The 13,804-nt window shown below is 40.0% G+C and overlaps 1 protein-coding gene across 3 annotated transcripts; it reads left to right on the top strand.

Annotated features, from left to right (window-relative positions):
* The first annotated feature begins 1,072 nt into the window (after window positions 1-1,072).
* On the top strand, window positions 1,073-13,799 carry LOC101474843 (major histocompatibility complex class I-related protein 1). Of its 3 annotated transcripts, XM_076879475.1 has the most exons (8): window positions 1,073-1,392; window positions 1,603-3,949; window positions 8,146-8,415; window positions 10,105-10,383; window positions 11,108-11,428; window positions 12,915-12,995; window positions 13,078-13,095; window positions 13,229-13,799. In XM_076879475.1, exons 3-8 carry the CDS (start codon window positions 8,160-8,162, stop codon window positions 13,267-13,269), a joined length of 996 nt encoding a protein of 331 aa, XP_076735590.1. In that variant the 5' UTR covers window positions 1,073-1,392; window positions 1,603-3,949; window positions 8,146-8,159; the 3' UTR covers window positions 13,270-13,799. The 3 variants fall into 3 exon arrangements, with proteins under 3 accessions (XP_076735590.1, XP_004573104.1, XP_004573103.1); XM_004573047.5 differs by lacking the exons at window positions 1,073-1,392; window positions 1,603-3,949 and adding an exon at window positions 5,250-5,388 and having other exon boundaries at window positions 8,146-8,211; XM_004573046.5 differs by lacking the exons at window positions 1,073-1,392; window positions 1,603-3,949 and adding an exon at window positions 5,250-5,388 and having other exon boundaries at window positions 13,229-13,798.
* The last annotated feature ends 5 nt before the right edge of the window (window positions 13,800-13,804 follow it).

The raw sequence follows: 13,804 nt of genomic DNA, 5'->3' as shown, positions 1-13,804 counted from the left end.
AATTGCAAGCACAAATTTTGCATTTTGAGAAGAAAATTATTTGGCGTGAAGAAAAGTTTAATTTTAACAACATTCATTTCTGCATGCAAGAAATCTATTTCAGTGTTTGCTATTATCCGTATACACACACACAAGAACAGCCCCTCTCGCTCAGTTGGCATTTGCTCTTGCACAGATCTCTGCTCTGTGTGCTCACAGACATTTGCGGACCTGCTCTCAGTGTGTCGTTCTCACTCACAACATCTCTGCTTCGTGCGCGCTCAACTCTCTACACTGTTATAAGTGTGCCACAAAACCAACTAATCACAGACTTGGATGCAAAAATTCTGATGGGCTATTATGGTCTCCAATCAGCTCGCTAGCTACTGCATTCCGGAAACACGGTCCGAATGTAGCTAAATCCATTTTTGGTTAGTATGTTTACTTATTTTATTTTAAAATACACATTTTTTAAGGCCATTGTTGGTTTTAATCTAGTTTAAACCAAACCACTCCACTGGATATAGCTAGCATTAGCTATATCCAGTGGAGTGGATATAGCTGGATATAACTGTGCTTCTTAGAGAAGCACAGTTGCAAACACAAAACTTTTTTACACACACACAAATTCTCATCTGTAGATGCACAAACAAAAAAAATGTCTCATATTTTGGTTTACAAGGTTACAAAACTCAGTACAAACATACGCTTTTGATTTACAAGTACAAAATATTTATGACCACAATTTGAGCCCATAGGAACACCGCTTTCTGCTGAGTGACGTAAAAAGCGGCGTTCAAAGACAGGTAAAAACTGCTGTTCTGTATGGCAAGCCGTTAGAGCCATAAATCGCCACTTTCCTAACCCGTTTGGTTAAGAAATGGCGTAAAAAACGCCGTTTAATTATTCAAAACGCCGAAAAAAGCGGCGTTCTGTTCCGACAAACGCCGCTTTTTCCGCCACTCGGATGGCGCCCTGAACGCACCATCCGAGTGACGTAAAAAGCGGCGTTCAAAGACAGACGGAAACGCCGTTTTTTACGTTACTCGGCACAAAACGCCGTTTTTATGCATCTTTGAACGGCGTTTTTTACGGCGTTCTCTGCCAGCTGTAACGGCGTTTAAAACGGCGTTTTATTGAAATTATGCAGGGCACTCCCCATGGTTCCCTCATCCAATTACTTTCAACTCATTTCACCCAATCAAAGAAGAGGAAGTGCAGACCACACTAATGCATCACCGATTCACCTTGCTGCTAAGTGATTGCCTATTCAGTACCAGTGCTTGTCACAGTATTCACTTGTATTATAATCTCACTATGCATTTTGATGTGTTTAAGGCATGATCGAGCAAACAAACGACAGAATACTTTTTCTGAAACCTTAACTGTGTTACCTGTTATGGCAGCTAACAGGTAATGAGCAGAGCTAGCTCTGCTCATTTCTGAGCTTCTTTCTTATTTTCCTCTTTACTTCTCTTAACCTTTAACTTATGTTTTAGCAATCAGATCCTGCCATCTTGCATTACCGCTTCGTGCTAGTTATGTTGACTTTTCTCTTCTTTTGTCTCCACTTTTTTCACCCGTGTTTGGACACTCGGCGCATGGCTCCTTTGTTTACATTAGGGATCAGCTGTTAGCGCTGCGCCCTGCAGCTGCGCTACCGGCAGACAGACCCTACATCCCCAGTGAGGGAAGAAACGGGGGTGATGTCTCCCGAGGACACCTCACACACCATCTCTCCTTCCTGTAATCACTTTAAATGTGAGATCGCTCCCTGATATGATTGAGGAGCTAATGACGCTAACCCGGTCACAGTGGCAGTATCCCGGTACTCCCTCTGTGAGTAGGCTGCCCGGCTTCCAGCTGCTGCGGGCGGACAAGACGAGAGACAGCGGTGAGAGGAAAGGAGGGGGGCTGGCAGTGTTTGTTAAAGACGGTTGTGGTATCTCTGGGCACATCGCTGTGAAAGAACAACTCTGCAACACAGACATTGCGCTATTAGCGGTTAGCATCCGTGGAGGTAGCCTGTGACTCTCTGTGGTCCGCAGACTGCAAACGCAATCTCCGAGAGCTCTTCTTCTAATATCAGGGGACTTTAATCATGTCTCGCTGGACTCCACACTGCCCACCTTCACCCAGTATGTGACCTGCCCCACCGTAGGCAATAAAACATTGTACTTAATGTATGCCAATGAAAAAGTGGCATACAGTTCATCACCTCCCCCTGCCCAGGGAAGATCCGATCGTAACCGAGTGCGTCTTGTCCCTGTGTGTGCAGCCCTTACTGTGCAGGGAGCCACTAATCACCCACGCAGTGCAGAGATGGTCCGCGGAGGGCATATAAATAAATAATAAAAGCAAGTAAATGACAGTATGCTCTTTCTGAAACAAACGGAGACCTTAACTTTTATCAAAATACCGTTTTACTCAGTTTAAAGTAATACCACTGTATAATAGCCTTCAAATTTAATAATGTTAACAGTATCTCATGAATATTTTTGCCCTTTCAACATGCATTAAAAAAAATAGATATACAGTTTTGAATCAGACCTGTATGTACGTTTTCTCAAAAGTGACGTAAATAAGTAATCTCAAGAACCTGAAATAATAGTTTCCCATGTAAACTGGAGATGTCCTTGTCAATGTCATCAGAGTACTGTGGATGTCTTACACGAATTTGAAACATAAAACCAGAGTGGCACATGACAGTGTTGCACATAACATAACTAGTTTATATGACATGAAGTTATAAAAAAAAAAAAGAATCCATGTAACTTGGTAATGGCTTCTTTCTGATAACTGTCGGCTGCAGTGTGCATTATCTTGACAAAAGTATAAGATACTGAACCCACTGATATGATGTGGTGGAGGAGCACAAATACCTGGACACCCACATATATACATTTGCTGAACTGGAAGATCAAAACAGAAGCTGTACACAAGCAGTGTATGGGCAGGCTATTTTTTGTGAGCAAGCTTGTGCAGCGCACTTTGATGTGTTCTTCTTGGATCAGGAGAGCAAGCTCTGTGATTGGCTGCACTTCGGAAGCTGTGGTGGAGAGGAAGTGAGTGAACAAACTGCCATGCATCATGGATATTCCTCTCAATCCACCTCACCAGGTACTTCTCTAAAAGTGTGACTCAGGTCTGTTGCCCCAAAGGATACAGGAAATGTTAGATATTTTAGTATTTTGGGAGCATGTACTGAATACCTTTTTTGATGATATTATACAAAGGACCCTGTTTCTGCAATGCCCTTTGTTTGAACTTCATCTCCTCTTGCTGCGACCCCACGGGCAACTTCCTTTGGCCTGCTGGTCTGGAAAATCCAACAGTTCATCTATATGTAAAGAAGGCACTTAAACTGGAACAGGCATAGCTGCGTTGATCCTGCTGTGGTATAGTGGGACAGTGCATTCCTCGAGTGCACATCAAGTTTGCAGCCTGCTAAAGATCACACACCATTGATTATGTGCCTCTAGGTATATATGGTTAAACATTTCCTAATGCAAATAACTACATGCAGTATTCTACCATGTGCAAACTTATATCACTAAAGGATTCTAACTGTCTAGTGTTTAATGGACCTGTCAAAAGTATGTTGAGATTATAGAAGGCCCCTTTCAGAGCTAGGGGGAACTTCCTTATATGGTTGTAACTTGTAACTTGAAACTTGTTGACACACGAACCCTTCTGCCTATAAAAACCCTGCACAGAAGAATAAACTTTGAGTTGATTTTGGGAAAGCAGTCTCTGTATCATTTTGTTCTCCCAGGCTACTCCCGGCGCTGTAACTAACCCGCTGAACGGCATACCTGAGCTTACTTTGAATAATTAATCTTATACAAAACTCTGCTTATCGCTGCCCACGTCTCGAAGGAAACTCGATCCACGGATGACCCGGAAGGAGAGATTTCTTTCAGGAAATGCACTGATTTCCATGACAGAATTCACAACAACACAGACACAGGTCGGTTCTTTGAAACGGGTGTTTATTACTTGGGCCTTCTCTCCTTGGCTTCACCATCACCAGTACGGGAGGACAGGGAGCGATCTCACATTTAAAGTGATTACAGGAAGGAGAGATGGTGTGTGAGGTGTCCTCGGGAGACATCACCCCCGTTTCTTCCCTCACTGGGGATGTAGGGTCTGTCTGCCGGTAGCGCAGCTGCAGGGCGCAGCGCTAACAGCTGATCCCTAATGTAAACAAAGGAGCCATGCGCCGAGTGTCCAAACACGGGTGAAAAAAGTGGAGACAAAAGAAGAGAAAAGTCAACATAACTAGCACGAAGCGGTAATGCAAGATGGCAGGATCTGATTGCTAAAACATAAGTTAAAGGTTAAGAGAAGTAAAGAGGAAAATAAGAAAGAAGCTCAGAAATGAGCAGAGCTAGCTCTGCTCATTACCTGTTAGCTGCCATAACAGGTAACACAGTTAAGGTTTCAGAAAAAGTATTCTGTCGTTTGTTTGCTCGATCATGCCTTAAACACATCAAAATGCATAGTGAGATTATAATACAAGTGAATACTGTGACAAGCACTGGTACTGAATAGGCAATCACTTAGCAGCAAGGTGAATCGGTGATGCATTAGTGTGGTCTGCACTTCCTCTTCTTTGATTGGGTGAAATGAGTTGAAAGTAATTGGATGAGGGAACCATGGGGAGTGCCCTGCATAATTTCAATAAAACGCCGTTTTAAACGCCGTTACAGCTGGCAGAGAACGCCGTAAAAAACGCCGTTCAAAGATGCATAAAAACGGCGTTTTGTGCCGAGTAACGTAAAAAACGGCGTTTCCGTCTGTCTTTGAACGCCGCTTTTTACGTCACTCGGATGGTGCGTTCAGGGCGCCATCCGAGTGGCGGAAAAAGCGGCGTTTGTCGGAACAGAACGCCGCTTTTTTCGGCGTTTTGAATAATTAAACGGCGTTTTTTACGCCATTTCTTAACCAAACGGGTTAGGAAAGTGGCGATTTATGGCTCTAACGGCGCCGTAAAATACGGCGTTCTGTGGGGGTCAACGCCGTTTTTTTATTATTATTTTTTTTACCGCGTTCTGAAATTATTAAACTGCGTTTTTTTACACCATTTCTTAACCAGAAGAAAAATTGCAATTTCTATCAGGCTTTCAAAATTTACTTTGAATCTTGCAAAACTTTTACAATTAACATGTGAACATTTCAAAGATTGTTTCTACAGTGACAAATCATGGCATTATCAAAACAGTAATCCCTTACTTTGAAGGCAGAACTTAAACGCAGCAAAAGTGGGTGGGAGAGGAATGTGATATTTGACTCTTTCGTATTTTCAAGCCTCGATATTTTTCATGGTTTCTTGGTCCAGCAGCTTTAAGGATAAAGACAAGATGATGTTGTTTTTGTTTCCTCTCTTCTACCATGGTTTATTTGCAAGTAAGAAAAATTTTCAACTCTATCAGCAGCCACTTTTTTTAACGTATCCATTAACTAGAATAAAGAGGATATAAACGGGATACAGACAATGCAGTTATTCTTTGTGGCTTTAGAAGGGAATTTTATTGGCACAGCTACTTTTCTTAACCTGTTAAGCCCCAAGGGCAGTGCTGTCAACTTAGCGACTTTTTTTTTTTCTAAAAAGCGACTAGTGACAAATCTGGCGATCTTTTCTGGTGTTATTGTTGATTTATGAAGACTTATTGACGCGAAATCACTTCGCTCTTACTCTCAAGCTCGAGCTGCAGTGGGATGAGGCGGTTTTCCTCACGCAACAGTTGCCCCCAGCTGCTGTCAGAGCAGGAGATGTTCACCCCTATGCGCCAAACTGCAAATGAATCGTGCATGAGCGAATTCGCAGTAAATGTACATTTTTCTTTGTCTAAAATAAATCAGTGCACTAAAATACATCATTGCAAACCTAGAAGTTGGACGTCCTTGCAGAGCCTTAATTCCATCTTGTACATCTGATTTCAACTGAAGCTGTCTGGTGAGGCTTACTATGAACACTAGGTGCCTGATAATGTTTTGCAGCTTTTTGGCACTTCATCTGCTTACTCATTTAAGTCAAGCGCCACAGTAGCTGAATCTGCCATAGACAATATTGACCAAAATGAGGATGACCCACTCTTTCTGTGAGCCAGCTCAGCCTGTGTGTGTGGAGGGATGTCTGAAAAAACAAAACAAATTAGGAACAGGCTAGTTCCCATCATTTTTTGTTTTCGTTGCCACTGTTTTTTCTATTGTCTCTTTTTTGTCAATTTTGATTGTTAATGTAGTTTGCTAATAACATTATGGTTAAAAACGTTCTTCTTTTACTGTTACTCCTTGTGGATCACAAGGTTTAAAAGTACTTAAAAAGACACACACACACACACACTCCGCCAGAGTGGTATTTCGGGTCAAAAAGTGATCGCCTGCCAAAAACTGATTTCCAATGATTCCGTGTGTTTTTTATGTGTAGTATGTTTACATATGTTGCTAAATAGACTTTGGTGAACAGGTATTACAAAGGGGTTATATATAAAATTTAACAATAACTGTTTCTCGAGTATCTTTAAAACTGTGTTATTGTACTTACATTATAATCCGCTCCCTTTTGTCCACTTAAAATATGTTTACAGAACTATTTACAGAACAATTGTTGCATTTGTTGCAATTTCTGCTGTCCTCTTGGCCAGATTACTCTTAAAAAGACATTTTTAAAGTCAACAAGATTTTTTTTTTACTGTATAAATAAAGGATACATAAAAGTCACTGCCAAAAACTGATTGCGGCTTCTACCTTGTTACGGGAATGTTGTTTAATGCTCAAGATGACTTTATATCATTCATGAGGGATACATTTGACATATGTTTCACATATTATAGACCAACAAGTTATTTATAGCAGTTTAAATACGAGCAATCAGTTTTTGGCAAATACCGGAAATCAGTTTTTGGCAAAAGATCACTTTTTGACCAGTCTAAAGCCCGGATAAAGGAGGAGGGTTGGAATTGTGACATTTAAAAAATTAATAATTTAATTTGTAGTTCTAAATATATTCCAAATGCATTTTGGGTGTTTTTTTTACTCACTTTATGTCTCTTCCACGTTATTTTTCTCTCCTACAGCGTCGGTTACAATTAAATAAGCACGACAAATTATGCAAATTAGACGATGGCGTCATTAGCCAATATCGATTTTTCTTACTGAGTAGTTGTCAACACTGCCCAAGGATTTTATTGTATATAACCACTTTCAAAATATGCTTTGGTTCACAGAAAACCATTAATCAACATACAAACATTATCTGTGCAAAGATTCATGCTTCTGAAGTGAAACAGTGAAAAATTACAGCACTTTTACTAATTTGGCACATTTCAACGCTATGTGAGCTGAAATTTCTTAGGTATTTAACAGCAGAAATGAATTAACTCTATTTATGTGCCTAAAAATGCTTCTTTTTTGAATATTTTGGAAAAATTATCCACACACTCACATCCAGTGGGCCCATTTTGCCTTGCTCTGTGGTCAGTTTAAATGGCTCCAGACCTTTTAAACTTTATTTTTACTGAAAACACAATCTTTTTCTAAATCCCCCCACCCCCACACCCAGTCGTTTTTAATATTTAACATTAATTAAGTTTTTAATGCCTAAATGAATGATTTTTAAGTAGTAACATATTTTAACAGGATACGATGTGTGGAGGTTTATGAGGTTTATGACTTTAACCGGGTATCTGGTGTGAGTGTCCTGGCTATGCTGCCAGCCGACAGCATCAAATATTTCTGGCACAACTTTACCTACTTCCAAGGTGCATGGAGAAGACAAGGATCTAAAAGATGCGGAGACTCCAGCAACACTTAAACGTAATGAAAAAACAACTTTATTAATTGACCAATGCATTTCGACTATACCACCAGCCTCCAACAACCTGATACAAACAGTTGTGTATGTGTACGTGTGTGTGTGTTGTTTTTAAGTGGTAAATATTTGATTTGTATTAAGGGACACGAGTTGATAGACAAAAGCTTGTGACTATTTCACAAACTGCCATAAAAGTCCATTGTTTGGCCACATGAGTTTACCAACCTGAGATTAACGTTCTCTTCAGGAGGCTGTATAAAACATATCATACTGAATTGATCATAATTCTGATGATGTTTGTATATTTCAAGTACTTTTTAACTAATATTGCAAATATTGTTCCACAGTGAAACACTCGTTGATGCACTCTGTCACTGGATCCTCCGGAGACCCAAACATCTCAGAGTTTGCAGGTGTTGTATTGGTTGATGACACTGAGGCTGTTTACTGTGACAGCAGAAACAAGATATTAGAACCAAGACAGGACTGGATGAAAAAAATATTCAGCAATGACACTCAGCACTTGGCATTGTACACGAAACAGTGTTTTGAGGATCAGCCAGACATCTTCAGATTCTTGATTTCTACTTTAAAGCAGCAGTTCAATCAAATAGAAGGTACAGTAAATCAAGGAATATACTTAAGTAAAACTGATTAATGTAAAATCGTAATTTTAATCCATTTTCTTCCACTTATCCAGTTCATGATCAGGAGCTAATCCCAGCTCTAACCCCGTTTTAGGGTAAGAGGCAGAGTACAACCTGAATAGTCCACAAGGGTGTCATACGGCCAATAGAGAGACAGACCACTATTCACACCAACAGCCATTTTAGAGTCACCAGTTAATCACCAGTTAATTCTCATATACTTTCTGGACTGTGGCAAGAAGTCAGACTACCTGGAGAAACACTTCTTGCGCTTGCATGCTTCATGCTTATGTCAATTTGGCATAAGCATGCAAGCACAGGAAGAATCTGCAAACTCCACACAAAAAGGGAACATCTGGCAACAGGACGCAGCCGACAGTAGTAGTGTGATGCCTTAAGGATTATGGGGCGACTGTGGCTCAGGGGCTTGGGAAGCGCATCTGTAACTGGAAGGTCGCCGGTTCGATCCCCCCGGCTCTCCGTCCTGGCCGTTGTGTCCTTGGGCAAGACACTTTACCCTACTGGTGTTGGCCAGAGGGGCCGATGGCGCGATATGGCAGCCTCGCTTCTGTCAGTCTGCCCCAGGGCAGCTGTGGCTACAACTGTAGCTTACCTCTACCAGTGTGTGAGTGAATAGTGGCCTTGGGTGCCTTGAAAAGCGCTATATAAATCCAATCCATTATTATTAAGCAAATTTCGAGCTGGGAAATCTTGGATCCTGCTGTCCTTGTGGATGTTATTTTGACATGTACCACCTACCTAAGCATTGTTGCAAACCGTTTCATCTAAAAAGTATTCCCTAATATCTGTGGCCTCTTTCAGTATGATAATGGACCCCCAACACAAATCAAAAAATGGTTCAGAAACGAGGAACACAGGAACAATTTTTAGATGTTGACTTGTCCTCCAAATTTCTCAGACTTCAATCTGATAGCACTGTGAGATAAGCTGGACAAACAAGTCTGATTCATTCAACCCCCGCCTCACAGCTTACAGGACTTATAGCATCTGTTATGAAATCTGGTTCCAGATACCACAGCACACCATCAGGGCTCTAGTGGCGTACATACCTTGATGGTTCAGGGCTGTTTTGGCAGCAAAAGAGGGTCCAACACAATATTCAACATGTGGCCATAATGCTCTGTCTGATTGGTATAATGTAGTTGTATTCTTAAAAGATGTTAGAGTTATGCCCCCAGCATAGGGGTAATTTGCAACAACCCACTCTTCCTATTCTCAAGAAAGCGCTTACTGGACAGGATAATTCCACGTAGTGAGCAGAGGTTCTTTTGCTTTTGAGGTGATTTGTGCCCAATAAAACAAAACAAAAACAAGTTCCTAATAAAGGCCAAACAAAGCACAATTCTCAATCCCATACTCCTAATTAATAAGAAACTTGAAAACTAACATGGTTTATAGCCTAGATGTCTGTCAGATGATTCCTGGGATGAATCAGTTTCCCCCCTCATCTTTTTTGTAATCTTGAATTATCATACCAACTTTAATAATTAAAAGTCAGCAGATGATCTGACTTGAATCATGGGTACAGTGCTAAATTCAGATAATAGAAATTTCTCATACAATGTAGAATATTATCATAGTTTCTTGCTTACCCTGTTTTTTGTTGTTGTTGTTGTTGTTTTTTCTTTATCTTTCCAGGTGTTCACATATTACAGAGAACAGGTGGATGTGAATGGAATGAAAACACTGATGAAGTGGTTGGTATGGTACAGTATGGGTATAATGGAGAAGGCTTTCTTGAACTGGATCTTAAGACACTGACATGGATCCCACTGAAACCAGAAGCTGCCATTATCAAAAAGGAATGGGATACTGACACAATTGTACTCAAAGACATTGAAAGCCTCCTCACTAAGGTTTGTCGAGAGTGGCTGAAGAGGTATTGGAGCTATGGGAGCAGCTTCCTGCAGAGAACAGGTAACAGGAATCACATGACCTTGTGAAGTTTCACGGATACAGTAGTATCTATTTTATATTTTATTGTTGTTCTGATAATATGAAACGAAACTGGTACAATGTTTAGGTCGATTTTATATTTAACTCTTACTGCAGTAAATGTGCCATAAATGTTTTGTTCTTTTTTTTTTAGCCTGAAATTTGCTGTTCATTACTGCTGACTCCAGGTCTTTCTGTAGTTCTCCAAATGTGGACCTTCTTTTAAAACTCTTCTGATCATTCTTTTCACTCCTCTGTCTGAAATCTTACATAGAGCACCTGGTCAAATTATATTCTTTCCATGTCCAGATTATTGCCCCATCATTGCTCACTCAAACCTTCAGTAGTTTGGAAATTCTTCTGTAACCGAAGCCATCAGTATGTTTTGCAACGATAAGATTACGAAGATCTTGAGAGGCTGATTTTACCCATTGTGAGATGTTTCTTGTGTGACACCTTGGTGATGAGACACCTTTTTAAAGGCCACCAGTTGGGACTGAACCAGCTGAAATTAATTTGCACTAAAGTTTAATCCTCTATGTATTAATGTTAGGCTACATATAGATTCATTATAGATCTGTTGTCCAAAATTAGTGAGGGATATGAGGGAATTTTGGTTCGGTCACAATTAATCCTAATCACTCTGTGAAGGCATAGTGTATGAACAGTATTTTGAAGGTAACTCTAAACTCTTTCCCACCTTCAGTTCTTCCCTCAGTGTCTCTCCTCCAGAAGACTCCCTTCTCTCCAGTCAGCTGCCACGCTACAGGTTTCTATCCTCACAGAGCCATGATGTTCTGGAGGAAAGATGGAGAGGAGATCCATGAAGGTGTGGACCACACAGAGATCCTCCCCAACAATGATGGGACCTTCCAGATAACTGTTAATCTGAATGTTTCATCACTCACACCAGAAGACTGGAAAAAATACGATTGTGTGTTTCATCTCTCTGGTGTTGTGAACAACACTGTAACCAAATTACATAAAAAGGTGATCAGAACAAACTGGAGTGAAAACAACAGGATGGGTGAGAAAAACACATTTAATTCTTATTTCTTTTGTTTGTTTGCTGTTACTATATGTGGTGTTTGAATGTTTTGTCCACTTTTTGTATTTGAACTCACAGTTCCCAAGGAGCCTTTTTTCATTGCCCATAAGGTTAATGCTATTTAAATTTCACATTCACTGTTTAGACCATAGGTGTCAAACTCTGGCCCGTGAAGCCATACCAAATTACTATTAGAGCTGGCCTACTGGTATTATACAGCTAATATATGTATCGTTTAGTATTAAGCTTTGCTTGTTCCATATTCAGTTTTTCAGCAAAACCTGTTTGAGTCCATAAGAAAAGATTCATTCTTATATCTGGAGGAAGATTTTTTTTTTTCAATAAATATTAACGTTAGCCCGCGACTTTGTTCCAGTTTTGAATTTTGGCCCACTGTGTATTTGAGTTTGACACCCCTGGTTTAGACTATGCAACCCTGACACTGATCCTGGAATTTTAAAATTCTTCGCAATGTGTCTAATCTTTATTATGTTTAGCCTCACAACTGGGGAGCTGTTACTGAATGAATTTAGGTGGTGGTTTGGTGTGTGAAAAAGGCACACATACAAATCTTACATAAATGCCTCCTACACTAAACTTCTGTAGTTGACATTCATCCTGTTAAATTCTAAAGTGTTACATTCATATTTTCTACCTTCATGCTAAGTATTTTAAAGTGGCTGAGATTTGCACAGAGCGACTCCCAATCTCTTCTCTATCAGCAGTCATTGCTACACTGATGCAACTAGTGCCACAAGCCACGGTTGCTCAGGATGCAGGTTTAATTTGGGGTTGTCTTAGATGACTTGATAAATAGCTGCAGTCTCTTCCACCCCTATAACCTTCTATTCATTGGCATATGTAATGTGTTCTTCTGCATAGTCTTGGTGTGAATTTTAACCCAATAGCTGGGGGTTGGATTGGTGGGTGCCAAGGCATGCCCACACACTGATGTGCCATGCACACTTCACCTCTGGGGATTCAACCTGCTCAGAGATCCCCTCCACCTCTGCCATGCCGCAAGATGCCCAATTTCTGTGGTGTACCATGAAGAGGAAAAGTAGGAGTCTTAACAGAGGAGAGGCTGGCAGGAGGGACTTCCCCACATGGCCTTCTTTTTTGCTTTTTGGCCTAGCCAGCCAGAGAAGCAAACACTAGATGCATCCCACTGCCCCGCGGGCAAACACACAACAAATTGACAGCAGTGATAAATAATATCCTACAATATTTCAGGACCACTCTGGTTCCTAAATTGCTTTTCTGTTGGGGCAAAAAATTTCCATCCCCCCCCCCCCCTACAAATCAGACCCATAATCATCATAATGATTTCACATCAGTACAGCCTCATAGAGAGATAATACTCCCCCCCCCCCCCTGTTATCAATATGTAATTTAAAGATTTATAGATGAATGAATATCACAGTAATGGGTTCATCTGTGTATTTCATCTTCTTTTTCTGAGCAGAATTAATCTCCATCATTGTTGTTGTTCCTGTTCTCATCGCCGTTGCTGCTGTTGGATTTGTTGTTTACAAAAAGAAGGAAGGTGAGAGATTCAAATAGACTGAGCTGATGCTTTAATAAAACTAAACAATCTGAAATTATGTTTTCTTTTTATTTCATTTCAGAAAAAGAAATTGCACCTCGTAAGTAAACTGTTTTACCATTTTACTTTGGTCTGTGGTTTTAAAAAGGTTGTATTGATATTGTACAATAGTCTTATGATATATAAATCCAGACTAGGACCAGTGGAATAACTATGTATTTTGGATCTTATAGCTCGTGTTAACATGAAGGAATTTTCTGAGGCATTGAACTGAGATTTGAAACACAGCCCACACAGCGCCATATGGGAAGCTATACACACTTGCGGTTAAACACATTAAAAGCAAAGATGTCACAGACTTTGACCTTGGACCCAGGATTTTGACAGTTTTTTTTCCCCTTGTTTTCTATTTGATTTTTATTCCTTTTGACTTTTTAAACTTAGTTAACCAATGTTGTTTCTTCTGTGTTGTTCATTATTACAACATATAATTATTATTATTACAATATTATTACTATGTGCATTCGTATATTGTTAAGTCTGTCCTTTAGTTTTGTATTTGTGGTTATCTTTTGGTATTGGATGATTCTCCTTGTCACCTCTGTTCTTAGTTATGTTGGTGGTAATGTTAGTACCACCAACACATGGAGGACCACAAGAGCCACGCGCATCGAAATAAAGATTTCTGTGCTTAAATAATGAATTGTAGAATAAATTCTGCATTTGTAAATTCATTTTTGAATTAAAATTTAATAAACTGCATTTCAAACTCCTTTTTCCATTTGCACTTTAATAAACTGCATTTCAAA

The sequence above is a fragment of the Maylandia zebra genome, linkage group LG22 (assembly GCF_041146795.1).
Source record: "Maylandia zebra isolate NMK-2024a linkage group LG22, Mzebra_GT3a, whole genome shotgun sequence".
Classification (NCBI taxonomy): Eukaryota; Metazoa; Chordata; class Actinopteri; order Cichliformes; family Cichlidae; genus Maylandia; species Maylandia zebra.
This window is presented reverse-complemented; position numbering and strand designations above follow the sequence as displayed.

Bases quoted from the DNA above. Each gene is read 5' to 3' on its own strand.
- LOC101474843 (XM_004573046.5), top strand. From the start codon at position 5,304: ATGGTTTCTTGGTCCAGCAGCTTTAAGGATAAAGACAAGATGATGTTG. The intron at 10,384-11,107 runs GTAACAGGAATC...TCCCACCTTCAG, and splicing joins CAGCTTCCTGCAGAGAACAG to TTCTTCCCTCAGTGTCTCTC. The intron at 11,429-12,914 runs GTGAGAAAAACA...TTTTCTGAGCAG, and splicing joins GAGTGAAAACAACAGGATGG to AATTAATCTCCATCATTGTT.